Below are 25,424 nucleotides of genomic sequence, written 5' to 3'. Positions count from 1 at the left end.
CTGTTTAAAACAATAAAGTACATTTGTATAAAGCTTTAAATGATGGGTATGTTATTTCAGCAAGAACTTAAAAAAAAATCAGTTTATTTATCTCTTGGTTGCACTGGGTCTTCGTTGCTGCACGAGGGTTTTCTCTGGTTGCGGTGAGCAGGCCACTGCGGTCCTTCTCTTGCTGTGGAGCACGGGCTCTAGAGGGCGCAGGCTTCAGCGGCTGTGGCTAGTGGACGCTAGGGCATGGGCTCTCATAGTTGTGGTACAAAGGCTTAGTTTCAGCAAGAACTCTTAGATCAGGCTTCAATTTTATTCTGAAGAACAGCAAGTGAAGCTAATCCTCAAAAATGAAGAAACTAAAGATTTTTATTTAACCCAGTATTGTACTGGAAGAAGTAGAAACCAGTGGTAATACATTTACTTCACAAGTTCTGTGTAATAAAGGACAACTCGGGGGATTACAGAAATGACAAGGCTAACAGTAGGAGGAAAGCAGGCAGACGGTACAGACCATCCCCTGGTTGAAGGAATCTGTCTTAGAAGAGTCCAGCTCTATGTGGAGGCCATCACTATCCCCTAAGAAGCTAAAGCTGTTACATGTGCAGGAATATTGCGAGTCTACATGTCAGAGTCTGAAGTCCAGGGATCCAAACGGGGCTGTGAAGCAGAGCAGCTTCTGGGGACATATTCCTCTTCTTGCTTGAGGAAGCTCAAAGAGGAAGAACAGGTTCTTGAAGTAGAGCTGGGACATCAGTATTTTTGATTGATTTTCTAGATCCAAATATCACTAGAGAGGGAGAGGACTGCTGACTATATTTATCACTGCTTTAACTTAGAAAAGCTGCTGACTAGGGAGGCAGATTCTGGGTGTTCAACTTACAGGGAAATGTCCAAGGCTACTGAATTAGCTCAGCAATATCTGGAAATAGTAGTCATGGCCTCATTTTTGCTCCTCACCCTATGTTCACTGGTGCGGCCACCTTCCTGCATTCTCATTCTCAAATCAGATGACTCAAAGGACTACAGGATCACTATCTTCCACGGATTCTTCTACAGTGGCACTTAAAACCCAACACATGAACTCCCTTTGAATAAAATGATGGTGACTCCTTTATGCAGAAAATAAGCTTTTGGGTTATACTCCCTTAAGAAGTTAGAACAAGAAGCTATTCTTGAACTATCTGGAATTCTGTGCTTGAAAAATACTTCATTACGATTAAGTACTCATGGATCTTAGTTGTCAGCAGGTGGTGGTAGGGAGATGAGCTCCGATCACTTCTTGTTCAGTCTGGGCTGGAAGGGTGAATCTTAGATACGGGCTATTAACATAGTCAAGAGAGGAGCATTTGGAAGTGCTTTGCTACAGCCTTCACACCTCGTGTGATGATGCTGAGTAAAACAGGATCATGGCTCAGCTGCTAAAGAATCCACCTGCCATGTGGGAGACCTGGGTTTGATCCCTGGGTTGGGAAGATCCCCTGGAGAAGGGAAAGGCTACCCACTCCAGTACTCTGGCCTGGAGAATTCCATGGACTGTATACCATGGGGTTGCAAAGAGTCAGACCCAACGGAGTGACTTTCATTTTCAGCCTGCTTGAACACTGAGGCATGTGCATCTGAGAATGCTCAATTAACAGTCAAGCTAAAAAAAGTCAACTTGTTGCTTTCATCTTTTTATTGACAGTGTAGCCAGAGCTGGAGAAAGGACTTACTAGATTCCATCAAATTAATAAATACAATAATTTAATTGTAAAAGGAAACAGTCTCCTTGGAAATTTTAGCAGAAGTTACTAGAGGCAAAGGACTCTTGGGATACAATCTGCTGGGATTTGGGAGGGTAGTAGAGAAAGAAAATTAGTCCATATATGGATGTTTGAGGGATTCTGCAGAAAGAAGAGCAAATGTACTGATCGCTCTTTTGAGGTATGAACTCTGAAAAGGAAGACATTAAAATGAAAAGCAACTGAACTGGGTAACCAACCTTATGCAAAGGGAATAAACATTTGGCAACATCTTAATTTTAGCTGCCAAGCTGATACTTGTCCTATAAATTGCAAAACGTGATCTTTCATATTAGATGGAAGGCAGGCTTGGTGCCATAGGCAGGCAAAGAATGCTGCTGTGCAGTGGGCTCCCTGTATCAGCACCAACCACCAGCCCTTGACAGGAGAATGGGGTGAGTGGAAGGGCTATTGTTAGCATATGGGAAAGGGAATTATAAGTTGAGAAGAACAAAATCAATGGAGTTACAGGGAGAAAACTAATAGCAAGAACAAGCACTTAGATCTTAACTTTATGCTTCATGTCTAATGAACCAAAATAAGTGGGCAAGGACTTCTAAGTCATCCAAGTTAAATGATAACTGTGGGCTGACTCGCCAACTACAAAGATCAATACAGGTTTATCAATGTTACTGAGGATTTTGTTTCTGCCTCATTATATATGTACTTTCACCTACTTGGTCAGTAGAGTAGAGATATTTAAGTATTCCAGTGACAGTTTCAACAATAGTTTCAGAGAGGAATCTTTTGCACACACTATGTAAAGGGAGTCCCCCTGAAAGCAAAGAATGTAGGCAAATTGAATCCATTAAGAACAGGAAAGAAAAAAGATAAAAGATTAAAAAAATAATAATTTGACAGTATTGAGGCAGGCACATTTTCTTCCTTTAGCTGAACTAGGGCATGAGGGCTTTAGGCTAATTGGTTCTAAGTGGTATTAGACAAGCTTTATAAAACATGAAGACGGCAAAGGTTCACTTAAGTTTCTCTTTTACTGCGTTAGTTTGCTCAAAATCTCAAATGCTTGTGCTTGCAATAACTTCCTAAAAGCAGAAGTAGAAGTAGTGTTCCCTTTTATTACCTTAACGCATTTGCCCCTTTGATACAAATGACTTTTACTGTGCTAACAGATGAGCTAAGTGGCACAAAACTGAGAGTGTACTTGCTGCAGCAAGGTCCCTATAAATCAAAATCAGCTTTACATAAAAATCTTATTTATAAAAAATACAATACCAAGTACAGTGAGAATGGGGCATGGAGCAGCAACGCTCCCTGCCAGGGCCATGTGGAGTGGCTTTTGCTACAGTGCTTGCTTAATGGCACAAGTGAAAAGCTGAATAAGGCAAACACTTGAAGAGGCAGTTTTTTGTAAACTTCTTGGGTGGGAGGAATTATTCCTCTGTTGGGACAGATGATTGGGGATGGCTACGGTCAAGTGTGACATTCGGCTCCACTTGATACATCACGTTACAGACTAAGACAGCGTCTGCTGGCTGAGACCGGTTCACTTGTTTTAGGGGAGAGGTTACCACTGTAGACTTCTGCCTTGACTGTTAAAATGTGCAGCCTCTAGCTGGTGCCTTCCTATGGAGGAAATCACCTCTAAAATTTTCCTAAGTGACAAGGTACAAATAAGCTAAGTCATTCAGAAGTTTCCTTAGCTTAAAGTTCCTTAAGAACCCTGCAGCGATAACTCAGCAACTTTGTTAGCGGTGTGTGGCTAGACACAAATGCTTTAACTAGAATATGTATTCCCACCCAATTGGTACCTAATAGTAATACACTGTGATGACACCTGGAAAACAAATAAATCTTCAGGAATTCTGGCCTCTTCTCATGTCCTCACTTGGAACTTTCCAGCTTTTGTGACGTATTTGACTCCTTTAAATGGCTTATATTTCTCCCCATACATGTCCAAGCGGTTTACTTTTAAGCCTGTGTCAAAAAGAACACATAAGGAAAGGAACAAATTACAATCCTGGTCACACCAACCAATACAGTATTTGCTTAAGAAACAGAGTTTACTATACAGTAGATCTGACATTGGCCAGTGTCCGTTTCAAGATCTGGAAGCAATGTTCCTTCTAGCATTCACAGATTCAAGTCCTAGGAGGGTATGATTTTAGTTCAGATTTCCATATGGACAAGCAATGTCTTTTAAGGATAATTCTACTTTCTTTGAGTATAAATGATTTCTTTCTTTGTGCCTGAATGAGGGTAGGGGTGAAGGGAAGCTATGTGAAATAAGGTGCTCTCCAAAATCACTCTCAAAAATCAAGGAGAGTGAGAGGCCTACTGGAGTTGTTGCTCTTTGAAGAGATGGAATGTCAGTTACTCTTCTAAGCTCCTAGCAGCTGACCTCAGCAAAACTCAGTTAACCCTTACATACATCAGATTTCTCCTTACCTGAAATAGCAAGCTGTTGGATCTTGAACTGTATGTTGAGGCTTGGATTCTCTTCTGGCTTGGGTGCCCCAGACTGTAAATTTACCAGTCCTTTAAGACTGGGGAGCTTTTGTGGAGTGATTTTCCCCACATCCCACGTTAGTACCTTAGAAAGAAAAAAAAAACAACATTCTGAACTATTTATTTATTTTTTGGAACTATTTATTAAAGACAAATGTTCAAAGACAAGGTTCAAAGACCATAAACTTCTGTAGAAAATAAAGCACAGTGTCTTGGAATCAGAGACCTGGGATTCCCACTGAGTTTTACCACTAGTTAGTTCTGTGACTCTGAATGGAGAGTGAAAAAAGGAGTAGATGCATTTGTTGGGCATCTACTTTTGGATATAATCCTGTGCTCAGCACTATTCACATGCTGTCTCAGAAGTCTGTGATGTAAAACTTTGTCTAATTTTAACAAACAAGGAAACTAAAGCTGGAGTCAGATGACTTGCTGAAGGTCACATAGTTAGAGGAAAGGTTGGGATTTGAACCTAAGGCTATCTGGTATCAAACATCCTTTCCACTATGCCATCTTTACTATTTCTCTCTGGGCTTAAGTTTAGTTTTCTGTAAAATGAGAAGATGGGCCTAAATCAGTGCTTTTAAACTTTTAGTGATGGAACTCTTTGTTCAAATGAAATACTTAGTGAGGGAGCTCACTAACAGATGAGAAAGTAAAGCTGTTATGGTTGAAGCTGGGGTGAAGGCTAGGGATCTGGAGCTCCTGCTTAATTCCTCAGCCCTGTGTGGTCTCTGGGGAGATTCTTTGACTCCTCAGGAATAGATTAGATGATCTTTAACATTCAATGATTTTATAGTTAAATAAAGACTTTTCATTTACTATGCAGCTCAATGACTCTATTGAGGAAAAGAATCATTTCTTTACCCAAGCAGGAAGCAGAGAGAAAAATCAGCTTTTACAGTTTCTCTGAACTCCCTCTGCTAGAGGCAAATATATAGAGGGTGAGAAGGCAACTTTCCTAGTCAGCATCCTCTGTGGAAGAGTATGAAATAATGCTTTTAAATTAAAAAGGAAGAGAAAGGTCTTAATTTCTTAACAATTAATACACTGTAATATCTATTAACCATTAATAGATTATTATATGCACATAATGCTTTTCTCTTTTTAACAAGTTTTTATATCTTTCTCATTGAAGACTTAGTGAACCTCTGGATTATCAATGTATAAGAAAAGGCAGATTCTGAAGGAAGAAGGGATGAATCTCACTTTTCTGTTCATCAACTTAGCAGCAGATGCAGGATTCTCTCCTGTGGCAGAGCACAGCACAGCCTGCATTCTAGGCTGTTAGAGCTTTAATTTCAACCAAGATATTAGATCCTTCCCTCTGTCCTCCCATGTCCCCAAATCACAAAATAAGGATTGCCGAAACACTTGCTCACTCTTGGCTCCAGGTGACTGTACCTTGGTAACTGGATCAAATGTATAGCTGCCTTGTGTTGGAGTCAGGTTCATATTCAACACAACTTTTGGCATGTGAACGGTCACGGTGATTCCTTCAATAGTTTTCCCCATATTCTGCTTTGGTCCAATTGTAATATCAAATCTACCACAAGAACTGTTCTCCTTAAAACTGATGCTATGTTTCACATATACTGGTATTGCCACTAGACTAAAAAGAGAAAGGAAGACACAACCACAAAAAACATACAATTAATAGTGTGAGCTCTGGAGGTGGCACAAAAACCCTAGTATAGAATATCCAATACCCGCAGAACCGCAGGTTCAGTATCTGAGCCAGGGCAGTTGAGTATAGCAGTGTTGTGGAACCACTGTGCTAGAAATTATACAATTTCTGAGCAGTAAGTATACATATCAAGATACAAAATTATAGCGTCAATAATTGGCACAAACAGTCCTGGTTTCAAGAAATGAATTAAGATCCCAGAGAAAGATAATTTAGAATTACACAAACTAAATATATCAGTTTCTCTGTGGTAAGAGCCAAGAAAAAATTCCTCTGCTTTTAAGTTCTGTTTTGATGTTGTCCAAATACTTTCTGATGTTTTCAAGGGACAAACCAGCTACAACCCAGGATGCTAAATCATTCATTTAAACCTCAGTGCAGAGAAGAGTGACTTCAAGCCAGTTAGTTGAGGGATGTCCTGGAGATCATAATGTCCACAGATCATAGTAAAATTACGGCATGGGTTCATGGTTTCGTCCAGGTTATGCATGGTCCCAAATGCTTGCTCTCAGGTATATATTTACTATTACTCTATACTCTTAAGATTCAAAGTATACTAATTATATTTTCCACATATATTTTCACCAGTTTGTTCTGGGTCTCCTGGTGAGCAATGGCTAAAGGGAGCAATGGTGAATTCAAGTAACCAACTGTTAGAATGAAACGGGGAACAAGTGAGTTCTACACAGCACACGGATAGATGACAGGAGATTATGGTTGATACAACAACATACTTCTGTGAGCTGACACGGTATGATATGAGTCGGAAGTTTCCATCTGGAGGAATAAACGACAAAACTCTTTCAGATTCCCAACGCTTGAACCGAATGCAGGGGTGGAAGCTGACATCATCTAGAAGCCTTGGATTCTGCCACGGAAAAGAGAAGACAAGCATATTCATAAAGTATAATGAATATGGCAACTCTAGTCAGATATATTATGAGATCTGAGAAATATGCTTTCTTAGGATAAAACAGTCATGTAAGTTTATTCAGGCTTATCGTTTCACAATGCTTTCAAGTGTACAAATATTTTATATACATTATTATTTGAATTTCAATAATTTAATTCCAGTAATTCCCATGAGGTAGAAAATGTGAGTGGTTTCATTTCCACTTCATAGATGAAAAAACTAAGGTTCAAAGAAAGCTCAAGGCCAGGACGAGTTAGAGGCAGAGACAGCATCAGAGCTCAGTTCTCTTAGTAGTTCTCAGTAGTGTAGCATGCTGAATCTAAAATGATGAAAAGATCAATGCCTTTTCACATCAACAAAGCATATAACAATTCAGTAAAAGCAGCACCACATATCCGCAGAAGCCAGCCAGCCATTTAAGCTACTTCTAACGTACTCAGAGGCAAAGCCCTCTCCGCAGCCTATCCATAAAGGCAGTGCTCATCATGTAAGCTACTGTCTTTGGAAGCTGTGCTAGGAATACTTCTTACATAATCCAATGTGATCTAAAAGAACCATGTATCAGTATTTATCATTTCATTTAGTACTTTATATATATTAGGCAAGAAGGAGTTACAACAGGGCAAAACTTACCATGAAAGAAAGGGAAAGGTCAGGCATTCCAGAGAGCTTAATGCAAGCATCAATGACCCCCTGAATTTCTGCAAAGACTGTAGATCCTAAAGGAATAACAAAGGTATCACTGGAATATGCATGTATTCTAGTAAAGTAGCTCTACTCTCCTAGAGCTATCACTGTATCTGAAGTAATGGAGATATCTCCCAGGTGTCAGACATACTGAAGCTCTGCACATCTATTAAAAGGTTAGTGGACAGAGGATCCATTACACCAGTTTAGACAACTTCTTTACTGAGTGCCATGGCTGTTCCTATCTCCGGTTGGAAAAGCATGATTCTAAGGAAAATCAAACCCATCCTTATCTTTATAGAGTCAGCCTTGTAAGACTGCTGGATGTGAAGTTAAAATACATTTTTTCCACTGACTTTTAAAATTTAAAAAAAAAAAAATTCAATTTTTAAAGGTTACTTTCCATTTATAGTTATTACAAAACATTGGCTATATTCCCTGTGTTTTACAGTATACTTGTGAGCCTATCTTACCCCCAGCTGATTGTACCTCCCATTCTCCCACCCCTTTATTGCCCCACTCCACACTGGTAAACACTAATCTGTCCTTTGTATCTGTGAGTCTGCTTTTATTTTGTTAAATTCATTTGTTTGTTGTATTTTTTTAGATTCCACATATAAGTGATATGTAGTATTTATCGTTCTTTATCTGGCTTATTTCATTTAGCATAATGTTCCTCAAGTTCATCCATGTTGTGCAAATGGCAAAATTTCATTCATTTTTATGCTGAGTAATTTTCCATTGTGTATATATACACATCTTCTTTATCCATTTATCTGTTGATGAACACTTAAGCTGCTTCCACATCTTGGCAACTGTAAATAATGTTGGTTTGAACATTTTTTTTTGAAATGCAAATATTTTAAATAAAATTAGCCAAGTTTCTAATGAAATGTTAAGAAGTAGGAACCATTATTCTTTAACAGTACAGCAACTATTCCATACAATGGAATTTTTATAATAAAAATAAAACTCACTGTAAAGATAATTGTCTGTAATTCACAGTAAGTCATTTTCACATACCAACTAGCGGTGTGACCTTTAACAGGTTATTTAACTCTTCTAAGTCTCAGTTTCCCCATACATAACATGTGAGAGTTGGACTAGATATTTTTAGTAAAATATTACGATTCTAATACAGTACTGTTCTTCAGTCTGGGGTCTTTACTAGAAGGACTGCACACAAAGTGGTTGTAAAAAGTATGGCGCATAGTAGATATACATTACATATTAGGCTGGATAAATGGCAAGATAAATGAATACACGCTAATTGGCTTAAAGTAAGGTAATTTACTCTGATTTACAAACGTTTGGCATTTCTCAACTAGTGGTTATGAAAATTGTATGTAACCCCTGGGCAAAATAAACAGATTTGAAAACGAATGCCTTTCCGGTAAATGCTACTGCCAAGGGATATCAGTTTTCTCTTCTGCTTCTGTCACCTGAATGGTTTTCCCCCGATAAGGAAACATGCACCCAATTACCTGATTTATCTATAATTGCATCTATTTCTTCAACAACATCAAAATAGGCTTCATTGTTTGTGTACTTTACCCCTGCGCGGCGCCACGGAATGTTGGACAGCTGCCCAGTGGGGAGTGTGTCCCCAACGTTACTACTGCCTAGAAATCAGAAAAATAGAAAACAAAGCTAACATATAAAATGGTCACCAGAAAAGCCATTAGCAGAAAAAAAACCTCAAATAGTTTAGCTGCTTGTTCAATGTTTGGGTTTCTCTCCACTCAAGTTGTAAATGGTTTACAGAACTGTCAGAGACATATCCATACCAACATGATCAAATTTCTAGAAGACAGAAATAGGCCACATGGTCCTGTGTTTGTCTGCCAAACCAGGTTAAATTCATTTGCTTATCTTTTGCTTCCTGTGTGCTACAGTAACCTAACCTAATTCCAGTGGCTTAACAACAGAATCTCCTCCTGCTGCCACTAATGAAAACAGGCGACATGTTTCAAAACCCTTCGCTGATTAAATGTTTGCACTGAGAATACAGAGTGATAAGTAGGCCATTTGGTGTTCAGCTTGAATTATACATGAGATGCTGCCAAACAGGTCTCTCATGTGGAGAGTAACTGGATGTGGAGTAACTGGATGAAGAACATACTCTGGCCTTTTAACATTTTAAGGTCAGCACATTCATATGGTACCCATATGTGATATGGAAAATATTCAAAATCTGGCTAATTTCCTGGTAAACTGACATATGTCTGAAAATAAGTCTGGTTGTCCAAAACATATACCCTTGAGCTGTGACACTTTAACATTCTGGTTAATTTACATTTCCAATTCAAAAGTAGTACATGTTTAACAACAACAACGACATGTGAAAAATTAAGAAAAGTAGCTAAAAACTATCTTCCTATTATAGAAATATAGCTACTATTAACATTTTGGTATATGTATTTCTTCAAACATTTCCCTCTGGAGAAGGTAATGGCAACCCACTCCAGTGTTCTTGCCTGGAAAATTCCATGGACAGAGGAGCCTGGGGCTTGGCGGGTTACATGACTTAGCAACACACACACAGACACACACACACACACACACAATCTCCCTCAGAGCAGGTTGCATCTATTATTTTTCCTCTATTTTGATAATTCTGCTTCTGATTTCACTGTAAAATATATAACTGACCCTTGAACAACACAGGCTTTAGGGGTGCTGCTTCCTGTGCAGATGAAAATCCATATATGATTTTATAGTTGGCCTTCTCAAAATGTGGTTCTGCATTAACAGATTCAACCGACTGCGTGGACTGTGTAGTACTATAACATGTATTTATTGAAAAAAATCTGGATTTAAGTGGACTCTTGCAGTTCAAACCCATGTTTGGTTGTAGGTGCAGTCCAAATCATACATACAACTTTGTAGTGTGATTATGCTGATGATCCTGTCTCCAACGCTGTTGCTTTCCAGAATTTTCTAAAAAACACTGCTTTAATCTTCCTTCTCAAAACCTTGAAATGCTATCCCACTGGTTTTATGATAAAAGCTAAATATTTAGCCTAGTATTCAAGGACTTCCTTAACTTAACTTTTTATCTCATGACTCAACTGAAAAAATTCTCTGCTTCTATTAAACAGGTTAACACAATTCAAGATTTTTCCACTGTGTGTTTTTTCTCATATGGTTCCATCTATGAAGAATGTTCTTATTCCTCCCTCCCTTGCTAAATTCTTCTGATTCTCCAGATCTCTGCCCTAGGGCCACCCACTACAGTTCAAGAGAGATTACTTCACCCACTGAACCACTCTCTTGATCTTTATTGTGTATGATAAACTTTAGAATTTTTTTTGTGGGGATATTTATTTATAATTATGGGCAACTTGTTATGATTGTGTGCTTTTTTTTCCCCTTTCTTGGCAGTGCTCCATAGCTTGTGGGGTCTTAGTTCTCCAACCAGGGAATGAACCCAGGTCCCAGCAGTGAAAGCACCAAGCGCTAACCACTGGCCCACAAGGTATTCCACGCTCCCTCTTTTTTTCATTTAATAGCACATGATGTGTACCCTCTAATGTCATGACACTGTCTATAAAGTTATGCAATTGTTTTTCAGAATCTTACACTGTTATTTATATGTTTTAATTTTCCCCCCTCAGTTTCTCATCCAGAGTTTACATTTTAGGAGCAAAGAAATCTCGTCTTATCTTTCCTTAAATTTCTCCTGACACTTATTCTTCAGGATGAGGATGAATAATGGAAAGATCACTTTCTTATAGACCTTGCTTACCCATTTTTTAGGCCAGTGCACTTGGAAAGGAGTTTGCAATGGTGGACAGTATACATGGAGTATGTATGGGGTATATACATGGAGTGGTATATAACAGTTCATAGAAATTTTTCTCTAGAAGACTTTGATACTTTCAAAAGAGTATTGTCATCTGAATAGCTCTAATTTCTAGCTATACTTAAGAATTAAAGCAAAATTAGAAGTTTACAACACAAGTACAAGGCCCCTAATGCATGAAATCTCACAAATGCACTTATTTTCTCTTTAATACATCTTTTATATGTATAAAATAAAGACTTAAAGGAGGTAACATATACTCTATGGTGCAGAATCTTAAACCTTCTATACTCTAGTATTGTGCGGTATGCAGTGGTAAAGAATCCGCCTGCCACGGCAGGAGATGCAGGCAGCACGGGTTCGATTCCTGGGTCGGGAAGATCCCCTGGAGAAGGAAACGGCAGCCCACTCCACTATTCTTGCCTGCTAAATCCCATGGACTGAGGAGACTAGAGGGCCACAATCCATAAGGTTGCAAAGAGTTTGGACGCGACTTAGCGACTGACACAGGGTAATGCCAGTTTTAAAATGCTAATTTTTAAATTTTATTTTTTGTTTTTTTTTCCCCAGCTTTATTGAGATGTAATTGACAGAACAGTGTATTAGTTTAAGGTATACAACATAATTATTTCATATATGTATTACAAAGTGATTACTACAATAGTTAACAGCAGCCACTACACTGGCTTATGGTTAACTGGGATAATTTATTCAGTGTTACTATTCAGTGTTAAACAATAGCAATAATATTGCTGTAGTTCTGAAGCAAAACTTATAACAAAAGAGTAATAACCAAAAACTCTATCATTTAAGATACAGGCTCTTTTCAAGAAAAGAAATATACTGATATATCCATTTTAACATTACCACTAAACTATAATTCTGGCCAAAATGGACTACCTTAATAATCTGCCAGATCACAAGCAAAAATGAATTGTTTATGAAGTTTTAATGGCTTAGTTCCTAATAGACCGTTTTACCTTACCTGTAATAGAGTTGACGACAGAACGCAGAATTGTTGGTGGTTTAATCAATTCTTTCAAGATGTTAGATTCAGTAGCCAGTGGAAATCCATTGTCCAACATTTCTTCCAAGAGCTCATATACTATGACCACATTATCCTTAATTGCAGCCTCCGAACACTCACCAAAGTAGTCCTAATAAAACATACATAGTATTGCACAATGGAAGGCATGAAAAAGGTTTGCTAAATATTTTTTATTCTATTATAAAGGGTATATTTACAGTAGCATAATTCACTGTTTAAGATGTTGAAAATATGTAAACCAGAGGGAAAAAAGCCCTCTATAATTCTATATACTATTTCTCAATATTTTCTTAATATTTTTAGATTGAACTGAATTCCTACTACAAATTATGCCAGAAAGTACACTGAAATGTTAAAACAGAATAAGAACTATAAACTTCATTTTCCCTGATTAGGTACTCCAAAAAACACAGATCAGTTATAAACTACTGGTACATTAAGCAAGACAAGACAAAAAATAAAATGTAAGTAATGCAAGATTTCAAAACCTATAAACACTTTGGTGCCATTCAAAGACTTGCATGTGGAGGGCACTATTATTTCCTGATGACATAATTTATAATACATTAAAAAAATACAGCTTCTATGACCATGAGATTGTTTTGTTCCCGTAAAACAGGGGCAGCCATGTGTACTACTTGTATATCCTATTAACAAGGTTTACGTTTTATGAACTTCTGCTTATTTGGAAAGAAGAGGGACAGAGAGACAGGGAAACAGACTACATATCAAAATTAAAGAATATAATTATGTCCCACCTCCAACTAACTTGAATAATCCAAATTCAAAAGACTTGATGAATAACCAACCTGAAAAGTGTCAGCAACTCGATGTAGGAACTCAATTACAAAGAGAGGTGGTACTTCAGTCTGTATGACGGAGACAAAGAAGAGCTTATCCCGGTAGATACTGATGAGGTAGTGGTGAGGTGTTGAAATAACAGGTGGTACATTTTCAACATCAGCAGCTTTCTCTTGAGCTTCAAAGAAATAATCGCAGACAGACTGGCTCACGACGCTCTTCCAGTGCTTCTCTAGAAATATGTCACCGGAACAGTTTATGAGAAACAGACTGTGGATCATTTTCTGTGGGAGGAAAAATGTTTAAATTTAGTATGTATCAAAGAAAAGTATCTTTGTATTATCTGGACACCAAAACCAGACAAAGGCAATACAAGAAACTACAGACCAACATCTGTAGACAGATGTAAAAATTTTCAATAAAATACTAGCAAACTGAATCTAGCAACATATAAAAAAGATTATACTCCTGACCAAGTGGGGTTCATTCAAGAATGCAAGGCTGGCTCCACATATGAAAATCAATCAATATTCAATTCTCATAAAAGACAAAAATATGATTATTTCAAAAGGTACAGAATATCATTTGACAAAATCCAACCACCTTTGTGATAAAAACATTTAAACTAGCAACAGAAAGAAACTTCCTCAGCCTGATAATGAGCATCTGTGAAAATCCTTTAGCTACCATTTAATGCTTAAAGACCAAAAACCTTCCCTTAATATAAAGAACAAACAATACTCCATTTTCACTACTTCTTTTCAACATGGTACTGGAGGTTCTAGCCATGACAACTAAGCAAGAAAATGAAACACTGCAGCTATGTGCAAAAACAGTGTTGAGTTCTTCAAAAAGTTAAAGACACAATTGCCAAATGACCCTAAAATTCTACTCCTTTATACTCAAGAAAACTGGAAACATATGTCCATACAAAAACTTGTACACAAATGGTTGTAGCAACATTATTTATAACAGCCAAAGAGTGGAAATAATTCAAATGTATATCAATTGATGAATGGGTTCATTAACCAAATAATGGATAAATAATACTGATAAATATCTGAAATAAAATATTTAGCCATAAAAAATAGTGAAGTACTAGTACATGCTACAGCAGAATGGATCTTTAAACATTACGCTAACCAGATACAAAAGACCATAGATTGTATGATTCCATTTGTATGAAATGTCTAGAATAGGCAGATCTATAGAGACAGAAAGTAGATTAGCTGTTGCCAGGGGCCGGGTAGAGGGAGAAGAATGGAGAATTACTGGTTTTACATTTCTTTTTGAGGTGATAAAAATCTTCTGGAATTAGAAATGATGGTTGTACAACTTTGTGACTATACTAAAAACTACTAAACTTCATATTTTTAGAATACTGTGCAGTTTAGTTTTAGTATTAAAAAAGGTAAGTTTTAATTTAAATTATTTCAATTAACACAAAGTATTCTTTAATACTCTGCAACACACAAGTCTACCCCCAGGTGGATTAACAGAAATATGTACAAATGTACACAAAAAACATGCATAAAAATACGCTGTAGTAGTGAAGACTATTACTAGTTTATTAACAGTAAATGGGAAAATAAGCTAATATATTAAAATGAAACAGCAATGAAAATGACTGAATTATTGCTACATGAAACAAATATGGACAAATCTTACAAATACAATACTGAACAAAGCCAAACACAAAAGGATACATGCAGTATGATTCTATTTATATTACGTTCTAGAACAGACAAAACTACTCTATAGTTAAGAGAAATCAAATGGTTTCTATTATGAAGGAGAATGGAGTGGTGACTTAAGTGAGGCATAGGGTTGGCCTTCTAAGGTACTGGTAATGTTTTATTTCTTGATGTAGATGATGGTTACAAGTTGTGTTTATTGGGTTTTATGTTAACAGCTTGAATACTTTCCTGAGTGTTAGTTATACTTCAAATAGAGTTTATTGTCCTTGTAATGTGGGAGACAGTGGACAAATATCTAATTACGTTAACTCGTTCCTTTCTTTTATACGAACAATATCAGTATCGGTAACTTAGTCTAGAGGTTCATTCATTCAAAATTACAGTGCTGAATGATAAATGTAACCTAAGGAGAAAGAATGTAACATCTATTAATACAGTTTCTAAGCATGAAGACAAATTGCAAAGAGGAAAGGAAGAGTTTCCAGAATAAATTCAATTCTATCAACAGGGAAAACAATGACAACCTGACCAGTTCTTTTCAGAGGAAGTCATTTACTTAATGCAAGCAGTTGACATTTAAAGACTATCTGATGATTTCCTCTTCCCATATGGTGCATGTTCAGTAGTTATTAAATAATACTAATTAATAAGATGTGCTTTAGTGATTATTGTATTAATAAATATGGGTGCTGTTAATAGTTTAGGCTTCCTATTTATTAGAAAGAGAAAATGTTTCTTTGTTCAAAGGCATGTCTACTTAGCCAAGTAGTCAACTTTGATTGAGTTGGCAGCAATAAACCCTGACAGCTAAGGCTTTCAGTTCAGTTCAGTCGCTCAGTCATGTCCGACTCTTTGCGACCGCATGAATTGCAGCACGCCAGGCCTCCCTGTCCATCACCAACTCCCGGAGGCTTTGGACCTACTAAATTTTTCCAGATAAATACCCATACTCAGTCACCCAGTCATGCCCGACTCTTTGTGACCCAATGGACTATAGTCTGTCAGTCTCCTCAATCCACGGGGTTTCCCAGGCCAAGAATACTGGAGTGGGTAGCCATTTCCAGATAAATATCTGGAACCTGCTAAATGTTTCCACTTTATCTAGTCAGATGACTTGTTTAATAAGTTTGCTTTGTGTCAGTTGCCATTTGAGTAGCACCACTGGAATACAGAGACTTGCTATTTAGAACCTACGGACTTTTAACTATTACCTCTGCTCTCTAATATGTTAAAAAAAAAAAAGGAAAAGGGGTAGCCAGAAATAAGATCTGCGACTAAAGTTGCATTATGATACCTTTTGTGGAATAAAATTTTCATCTGAAATATAAAGTACGGATTAAAGTGGAACTTTTGTAATCAACGCAATGAGACCCAGATTTGGGCACTTCAGGTGAGCCATCTATGGAATATATCATCTTTCACAATAACTAATTTTCAGCTTCAAAGTGTTTTATTCATTAAAGATAAATGAATTAATAATATCTAAAACTGAATACTTACTGTGGGCCAGGCACTATCCTAGGCACTTTACTTACATTATCTTCTTTAATCCTCATAATCAACGCTATAAATACTTATCCTCATTTTGCAGATTAGACAAGAATGTCTGGAAATAAGTCAATTATCTAAGGTCATGCAGTAAGTATCAGAGCTAGAATTCAAACCCACATCCAGCTGAATCTTGAGCTCCTGTTCTTACTTGCCTCTTAGAAGCTAATTATCATGAACACACCCTACTGCAGTAGTGTCCAGTAATACTTCCTGTAGTGATGGCCATGTTCTCTACCTCTGCTGTCTAATATAGCAGCCACTAGTCACATGTGAACACTTGAAATGTGGCCAATGCAACTGATGTACTGAAGTTTTAATTTTAATTAAATTTAAGTAACTACATGGAGCTAATGGTTATCATATTGGACTGGGCAGCAAATGTGCTGTTTGAACTTAAAATTTAAAAGAATGAGTTGAAGGATATGTTTCTTGTTTAGTTAGAAGCCAAATGTATTCTTTTTTTAAAAAATTTTTATTTATTTATTTGGCTGCTCTGGGTCTTAGTTGTAGCATGTGGGATCTAGCTCCCTGACCAGGGATTGAACCTGGGCCCCCTGCACTGGGAGCTCAGAGTCTTAGCCACTGGACCACCAGGGAAGTCCCCAAATGTATTCTAATAAATTACATAGAGCAGAAATTATGTTTGAGAGAGCTGACCTAGTTATCTTCACCTATTTATCCTAATGAAAGTATAGTTCGCATGGATCTTTGGTACTTTACTGCTACAATATACCCTAAAAAAGCTGCTTGTTGTTGAATAAGTGACTTCGTAGTTTCTTTATTTGAAGGGCCAGATTCCTACTTGTCGTCTTAAGCTGGTGAAAAATTCTTTCCAGGAAAAGTTTCCACCAAAGTTGTTTTTATTGGCACCGTCCAGGTCTCAGAAGAATAGAGTAAGTCAAACCACCATCTGGATTTACTGCTATTGTCCTGAGTGCTGAGATGAAAGCATAGTACTTGCACCTTTCTTTCAACAGCGCGCAGCTCTAAAACTGATCTTAATCTTCTATTATAGGGAAAGAGAGCTTATTTCTTCTATCCATATTAAGACCAAGGGCCTAGTGCAAAAAACAAATACTACATGCAGCTGTGTAAATTAACTTGTTTCTTTAGCTTCTTATCCTTTGAGTAGCCGTAGTTACTTCTTCCATTATTTTAATAAACTTTCTGGGAAAGCTACCACAACTATCATTTTGTTCCTAGTGACTTCTGAGTCAGAAAACAGAATTCTCCCAGCTTATATTAAAGCTACTTAAACTGTGTTTAGAGGCAGTTCCATCAGAGCTTCAATTGCAGCTTAAATATTTCATAAACTCTCTTTACTGAATGTTGAACACATGCAGCCTGATGATTCACAAACAATGCAATCATAATAGTCAAAATACCCTTGGAAGAAGAGTGACTAAAAAATAAAATGTATTCCTTCTGTATATAACAGAATGGAAGCACAGAAGGGCATGTATCTAAGGTGAGAGAATGAAACCAGAAAATATTTTAGTCATTCTGATTTTTAAACAATATTTGGACCACTGTTCATTCAACGAAGTTTTGTATGTTTTCTATATCAAGCAATGGGGATACAGTTGAATAAAACAGAGTCTCTGAACTCAAAGCATTCAGAGTTCAGCAAAGAAGGCAAACAATTTAATACAGTAAGATAACAGGGGAAAAACAGTGTGCTATAAAAATCCACAAGGCTTCAAGGTGAGAAAGAAGATAAAGAAATCCAGTACAAATTTAGCAACTTCAGAAGGTGGATGGAGGTGGTGAGATAAAAATGGAGAAAAGCAGATATTGGTTCACTTTGTTCCCAGGGCAATGCAAAAAGTCATTTTAAAAATGGTTTTATGCAGGGGATTCATGAGATCCAATTTATAGTTTTAAGAAAGATCACACTATGGAAACTGGATAATTGGGCAATTGAATATTGTGCCATTAGCTGAGAGATGACTTATGTGGTGGCCTACACTAGAGTGCTGACAATACAGATGGAGCAAAATGAAAAGGTAAGAGAAACATTTAGGGTTGAGAAAAGTTTTGGGGGTAGAGACGGGGCAGTGGACATGAGAGGGAAAAGGAGGAATTTAGTTCTGTTCCTATATAATCTGACCCAGTTCTGGATATATTTGACCCCAATGGATATATTCAAAACACCACTGTATACAGAGGTCTGGTGCTTCAGAGGGAAGCCAAACTGGAGACAGATTTGTGAGTACTGTAACTATGATTTTTTATTAATGGACATTATAACAAAAGGAGGCTAAAACTGCAAAGAGAGAACGTGTATAGTAGAAGAGAACCTAGAGAAAGAACTTCAACATTTGAGAAGCATATGGGTCAAGTCGGCCTACAAAGAGTGACAAAATGTGGCTGAAGATGGATAAGAAAAAAAAAAAGGGGGCAGAGTTCTTAGTAACTAGAGTATGTCAGTCAGTGTATTTCCAGAACAATAGAGTGGTAAACATTTTAAATGGCACAAAGAGGTCAAGCTATAAGAAAAACTTAAAATATCTGTTATTTTACAGTGTTCCTCAACTTTTTTCATTATTGCATCTGAAGAGGCCTTTTCAGAACCCCATTCATTATTAATTCCCCATTCCTCCATAAAATTATTAAAATCACAGAATATTTCTGTACACCTCTTTATGTACCATAAATATCTGGGCTTTATACTTAAAAAGTATGATTTTTTTTTTCCTCATAAGAAGCAAATTTTGTCCCTGATGAGAATGTACAATTTAGAGGCTATTGGTGATCTCAGTGAAAGAAGTTTCATTGTAGCTCAGTGGAACAGTGGCAAAAAGATATACTACAGTGGGCTGAGAAGGACATAGCAAGAAGTGGGAAAAACAGAGATAAGGAGAGTAGATGATACAGTCAAGAACTATAGCTGTGACGGAGATAAAAAGGCAAGAAAATAAAGGGGAATAGTTCATAAAGTTAAAGAAGGATATTTTTAAATGCTGAAGGAAAAATGTGAGTAGAAGAGAGGCTGATGATGTAGGAGAGACGGAATAAGTTAAGGAACTCTGAGAAGGTAGGGGAGGATGGTACTGGGAAACTCAGTGAAAGCACGTGTCTTTCCTAAGGAGAAGGGGCACTTTCCCTTCTTTAAACAGAAGGAAAGCAGATTTGTATACCTGGTTGCAAGATGATGGCTTCTATTTTCTCTGTCCAAAAGGAGAAAAGGTCATTTGTTGAGAAAGTGAATTTCTCCTCTCTACAAATACCATTTGTTATGTGTGAAGAGCTACTTAAATATATCTAGTCTGCAGGGAACTCCAACAGTCTATTATGTTGACTGTTTAGAAACCCTGTAAAATCCTAAGATTCAGTAAGAAAAGCTAAACCTTGTTGCCAAGAGAGCTTCCCAACTAAAGGGATATTAGGATTCCGGTAATTTTTCTCTCATCTCAATCCTCTACTTTTCCTATGCTTCAACTGAAAGTGTCCTCTGTCCAGTAATCCTTTCACCTCTAATTCTGATCCCATCCCCTCTCCTCTCTTCCAAGGTCTTACTTCTTTCTTGAATCTTTAATCTTATACATTAGTTACCTGCTCATAAAGTGCCTTGTATCCTTTAAAGCAAACAAACCCCAAACATTTTAGGGAGCTTGCAAACAATTTTTCTCTTCATGCTCCACATGAAGAAGCATTAGTCTACACTTGCAGTCTCTCCTCTCAATAACTGACTCTTATTAAAGCAGTTCTTGCAAATGACCCAATGACTTCTTAATCATCAATTCCAACAACCTATTCTCAGACTTCAACTTCCTCCTTTGATCCTTGCAGCATTTCATGTCGCTGTTAAGTGTCTGCCAAACAAAACAAATACTTCTTACCAAATTATATGAAACTTCACCTGTTTTGGTTCTCACCTGGAAAGTTTCTCTCTGGTTTGCTTATCACATTTTTTTTTTCAACTTTTCATCTCCATCTAAACTGCTGTCTCAAAATGGATATAGCCCAAGTCCTACAAAATTCCTCCTTCTCATGTGTTGTTAATTGCTAAGTCGTGTCCGACTCTTTTGCGACCTCACGGAACTGTAGCCCGCCAGGCTCCTCTGTCCATGGGATTTCTCAGGCAATGGTGGGTTGCCATTTCTTCCTGACCCAGGGATCGAACCCGGGTCTCCTGCATTGGCAGACAGATTCTTTACCACTGAGCCACTTGGGAAACCCTTCTCATGTGAAGACTACTAATTTGAAACAAGTATCAACAAGTCTTCCCTGTAGCTCAAAGGGTTAAGAGTTCTCCTGCAATGCAGGAGACCACGGTTCCATTCCCGGATCAGGAATGGCAATCCACTCCAGTATTCTTGCCTGGAAAATCCCATGGACAGAGGAGACTGGGGGGGTTCGTGGGGTCGCAAAGAGTCGGACACGACTGAGCAACTACTACTACACTATCAACTTCTTAATCAAGCTCCAACTTCAACACAAATCCAGCTGTCACCTCCTCAGTTTAGATTCCTATTAACTCATTTTTGAAGAACTGCAACACCCTCCTCACCGTACTCCCCGAGGCTCATCCAGGGGCCACCCTCTAACAGGACGCCCCTTCGCGTCAGTTAGGGATTTTGTCCTCCAAAGCAGAAGCCTGGGGTTGAGGTCCGAGTTGTCGGTACTCCAGCTCTCCGTGCGTGACAAGACCTTTTTCCCGCGCCGAAGCACGACGAGCGACCCCAATGAGCCTGAACCTCTTGAGCTTGAGGCCTAACAACACTGGGCTGTAGGTGCACCGTTCCCTTCCGGCCTAGCTGGCAAGAAAGACCGGAAGGCCGGGAGGAAGGCGCGGCTCCAGTCCGCAGCACCAGAGGCGCTTCCGCACCCCTGGCTGGAAGCCGGAGCTCTAGCTAGTCAGTCTACTTCCCAGCTTTCGTGATGTCCCATGTCCGTAGACCACCCACCTCTCCCCCCGCCCCTCACACTCACCCCGGCTCCTGGGCCCGTCAGTGATTAGACGCGGGGTCCTCTCCGGACCGAGGCTGAGACAGCTGAGAAAGCCGCGAGGACCCTGCAGTTGGGATGCCCAGTAGATTGCCTGAGTAACAGCATCAATATAACCAATAGTTTTGGGAAGAGTAAACGAGCGGGAAGACGCTGAATGAGAAGACGTCTTTTGAATTTTAGGATATCATCTTCTGAATCATCCAGGTCTAGAAGAATGGGCGCTTTCACCTCTTTTGGACTCAGGCGCTCATCTGCAGCCTAAACCAGTCTGGGTGTCTCTGGAGTCGAGCGCGCGGAGTCTGGAAGAGCTGTGTACCAGCCAATGGGTAAGGCCAAGAGGTAGGGCCAAAAGACTAGGGCTGGGAGAGGCACAAACTGGGAGGAGCCAAAGGGGGCGGGGTTTAGTGACAAGGAGGCGGTGATGCGGCCAGGGGGCGGGGAGAGGGAGCCGAAGGGGGTGGGGCGAGCCCTGGAGCGTAAGTGAGGTGGGAACGCGAAGATGGCAGCGGCTGAGGAGGAGCCAAAGCCCAAAAAGCTGAAGGTGGAGGCGCCTCCAGCGCTGAGGTGAGCCCTACCTGACATAGGGTGGAGGGCGACGATGCCTGCCGCTAGCCAGGGGCCACGTAGGGTTGCGCGACAGAGGCGCTGGGTGGTAACCTCAACCTCCGGCATGAGGCCAACGCACGGGACGGGTAGCTCTGGTAGTTGCCCGCCTGGCTGCGACCCTTTGCCCGCTGTCCGCCCAGTTTGGCCCAGTCGCTGCAGGCTCCTGAGACGCTCCGCCGCCCTTGACCAATCAGAGCGCCGGCCGGGGTGCGGAGCCGGCTTTGGGCAGGCTGCGGGCGCCACGTGGGAGCCCGCCCCCGCTTAGCTGTGCGACCCGGGAGGACCGGACCGGACCCGATCTGAGCCGAGTCAACCGCGGTCACCTCCTCTTCCCTGGGGGATGACGAGGAGAATGCCCAGCGACTGGCCTACCCTGAGGCAATGACAGAATTCTTGAGTATTTTTCGTAAAGGTCGCGGAAGGGCGCTTTGACCTTCCTTTTAGTACTTAGGTGGATCTGAATGCTGGTACCTTTGCAAATCTTCTACCAGAAACCAAGACCCCGCCTCCAAGGCTTTGCGGGAGTGGGGTCGGGGGCGTGGGGATGGCGTTTGCCAAAATGGTTAGGAAAGGTTAATTTTTCTTCTTTGCACTTTTGGCAGCAGTGGAGATAGTTCTGCACCTAACATATGATTTGATGTTGCAACTTTTACTTACTTAAAATATTTATTCCTGATAAATATAAAGTGGAGTATGCACGTTTCTTGATGATTTTGAAATGCTCCTTGGAAGGCAGTGGGTTTCCTATGTAAAGCTAGATATATAAAACTGATTTAAAACTATTGGGACACTCCTGATTATACAAATTTCGTTTCTTCCAACATGACCCTTCTTCACTTTTGAAAGAACTAATCTTTCATGTTTGAAAAGATCACTTAGGAGTCCGGTGGTCTGTTCACGCTGTTTCCAATGGATAGTTACGAAATCCCTGCCGATATCTTTAATATATTCATGTTACCTTCAAAGGGCCAAAGTGTTACTGTGCCTACCTTATATAAAGAAAATAAACTTTTTTTTTTTCCCCTCACGACTCAGGATGTCTGTTTTCGTTTTAAGCTTTCAAACTACAGACTAAAGCAAAGGCTTTTAAGTCAGACCTACCTGAATTTGAGTTGTTAGGAGAAGCAAACTGAAACCGCCCACCCTGGCCAGGCACTGTAATAACCATTTGCCATGAGTTATTTTACCATAGGAGGTTGTGGTAAGGAACACGGAATGAACAAGCCACCATTAACCAGACGAATTTGGGAAGGGTTAAAAGGAGACATCAGGTGTCCAACCATCTCCCAGAATCTTTCTCACTGGCATCCATCTTGGCTAAGCAATGCCTGTTCCACCAGGAAGGACCCTGAATCAGAAAGATTGGCCAAAGGCAATCCGGAAACTAATTCCATCACCATAAAACTTCAGACTTCAAGAAACTGGGGCAGAGCAGCTCTCCTGGGTTCTGTTAACCTACTGCTCTCCGGCAGGTGTCCCTTTCCAATAAAGTCCCTTGCTTTGTCGGCATGTGCGTCTCCTCAGATAATTCATTTCTGAGTGTTAGACAAGAGCCCACTTTCAGGCCCTGGAAGGGTTCCCCCTTCCTGCAACAAAGGCATATGCTTTCCTTGAAAAGCACCTTCTTAACAAAGTTTCCTGTACCATACTGGAAGACAGCTCCAACTTTCCCCCCTCCTATCCTACTGAAGATCAGCCCTTAGATTTTTCTCTTCTGCTCCTCCATTTTCAAAGTGCTTTCCTGTTTTACAGATGAGAAAATGGAAGCCCAGGTGAAACAGTAAAGGAACTGAAGTTTGAACACAAAGAATCTGGGTTCAAGTTCATTGTTATTTGACTTTACTGTGCCTACTTTTATACAGTCACCCAAGATATGCTTCTCTCTGACTATGCAGCCTTAAAAATAATCATAAAAAATAATGTTTAATATGTATTGTTTCAGCATTTTACCTATTTTAACTCATTCAGTCCCACAACCACCCTCCAAGGTAGACACTATATGTCCATTTTACCAAGGAGGAAACAGATATAGAGAAGTTAAGTAACTTTATCGAGGTCAACTTTATTAACTTCACATTTTGATCAAAAGCCCTAGTGAACTGTTAACTCAGCTTTTGTTTTTGTTTTGTTTCTTGGTCAGTGTGTATAATTTGTTGTTGTTGCAATACATGAGCATATGATACTTAATAATTCTTAAATGTGTATAATGTTATTTTACATGTCATTAGTGTCTGTCTACCTAAAACTTGAAATGGCAACCCACTCCAGTGTTCTTGCCTGGAGAATCCCTGGGACGGGGGAGCCTGGTAGGCTGCCATCTATGGGGTCGCACAGAGTTGAACACGACTGAAGCGACTTAGCAGCAGCAGCAGCAGTGTCTGTCTACCTAAAACTTGTAAGTCTTTACTAAGTGTAGACATGAAGGTAGGATTAGACACTTGGGTACTGGAATAAATCTCTTCATTTTGTGTGAAGGCCTTTTGTGATTGGCTCTTCGTACTTTCATTATATTCATTTGTCTTTAAGGATCTCAGTGTGATAATGTACTGAGTGGTTAGATTGTGTGCCTTATTTAGACTTGCTTGACATTTAGGAGGCTAGCTACCGGTTTTGGTTAACTTTTAAGAGGATGGCTTATAAAGGCTGTTGTTCAGTCATCAGGTCGTGTCTGACTCTTCTTGACCCCATGGACTGCAGCACACCAGGCTTCCCTGTCCCTCACTATCTCCTGGAGTTTTCTCAAACTCATGTCCATTGAGTTGGTGATATTATCTAACTATCTTATCCTCTGTCACCCCCTTCTCCTCCTACACAGGAAGCCCCCCAAACAAAAAATTATCCAGGCAAAAGTGACAATAATGTGGAGGTTGTAAAAACTCTGCTCCAGAGAGAGCATCTGACAAGTCTAGTTTCCCTTTCTCAAAAAATATCTTTCTAGGCTTTGTAGGGTTACTGAAGTTGGAAAGAAGCTAGCTCTATCATGTTTTCACACTGGGCCGAGGAACAGAAGGGAACATTAATTGAGTGCCAGGCACAGTAGGTGCTTTATATATGCTATCTCATTTAATCTTCCCAGCAACCTGTGAACGAGCCTTGTGTTACAGTGGTGTATTTAGGCCTGAAAGAAGTCCAGAAGCATTTTGGGGAACTGTTCCCTAGATAAAGGTGTTCCATGATGATTACCTGTATTTAGCACCACTTTCTTTTCTCTTTTGGGAATGTCATCCAAGTTCATTTCTCAGCGGTCCCCTCTGAGAGGATAGGGTTTCTTCCCAGGCTTTCTGAGCACATGCCAAGTCTATTGTTTTAGTCTTTCAAGTGCCTGCTGTTTTAGGCATGGTGCTGGAAACTAGGTACACGAAGTGAGAGAGCGAAGAACCGGCACCATCTTCATGGTGGAAAATGACCCCTGAGCACTCCAAAAGGTGACAGAGTGCT

At 39.4% G+C, this 25,424-nt stretch overlaps 2 protein-coding genes across 3 annotated transcripts in view; one reads left to right on the top strand and one right to left on the bottom strand.

The window, feature by feature from the left end:
• Positions 1-1,643: 1,643 nt before the first annotated feature.
• On the bottom strand, positions 1,644-21,716 carry AP3M1 (adaptor related protein complex 3 subunit mu 1). Of its 2 annotated transcripts, none has more exons than XM_040242470.1 (9): positions 21,363-21,716; positions 13,188-13,463; positions 12,316-12,487; positions 9,010-9,147; positions 7,472-7,557; positions 6,660-6,793; positions 5,643-5,850; positions 4,179-4,323; positions 1,644-3,707 (listed from the first exon to the last, which is right to left on the bottom strand). In XM_040242470.1, exons 2-9 carry the CDS (start codon positions 13,458-13,460, stop codon positions 3,607-3,609), a joined length of 1,257 nt encoding a protein of 418 aa, XP_040098404.1. In that variant the 5' UTR covers positions 13,461-13,463; positions 21,363-21,716; the 3' UTR covers positions 1,644-3,606. The 2 variants fall into 2 exon arrangements, with proteins under 2 accessions (XP_040098404.1, XP_040098405.1); XM_040242471.1 differs by having other exon boundaries at positions 20,941-21,703.
• Positions 21,717-21,816: 100 nt separating this feature from the next.
• ADK (adenosine kinase) overlaps positions 21,817-25,424 on the top strand; it is a 536,287-nt gene continuing 532,679 nt past the window's right edge. Inside the window, exon 1 of the mRNA XM_040242472.1 lies at positions 21,817-21,944. Within this exon, the coding sequence (XP_040098406.1) occupies positions 21,880-21,944 (65 nt within the window). The 5' untranslated portion in view covers positions 21,817-21,879. The remainder of the gene's footprint in view (positions 21,945-25,424) is intronic.

The sequence above is a fragment of the Oryx dammah genome, unplaced genomic scaffold (genome assembly GCF_014754425.2).
Source record: "Oryx dammah isolate SB20612 unplaced genomic scaffold, SCBI_Odam_1.1 HiC_scaffold_6, whole genome shotgun sequence".
Taxonomy (NCBI): domain Eukaryota; kingdom Metazoa; phylum Chordata; class Mammalia; order Artiodactyla; family Bovidae; genus Oryx; species Oryx dammah.
The sequence above is the reverse complement of the archived record's forward strand: the minus strand, read 5'-3'. Positions and strand labels throughout refer to the sequence as shown.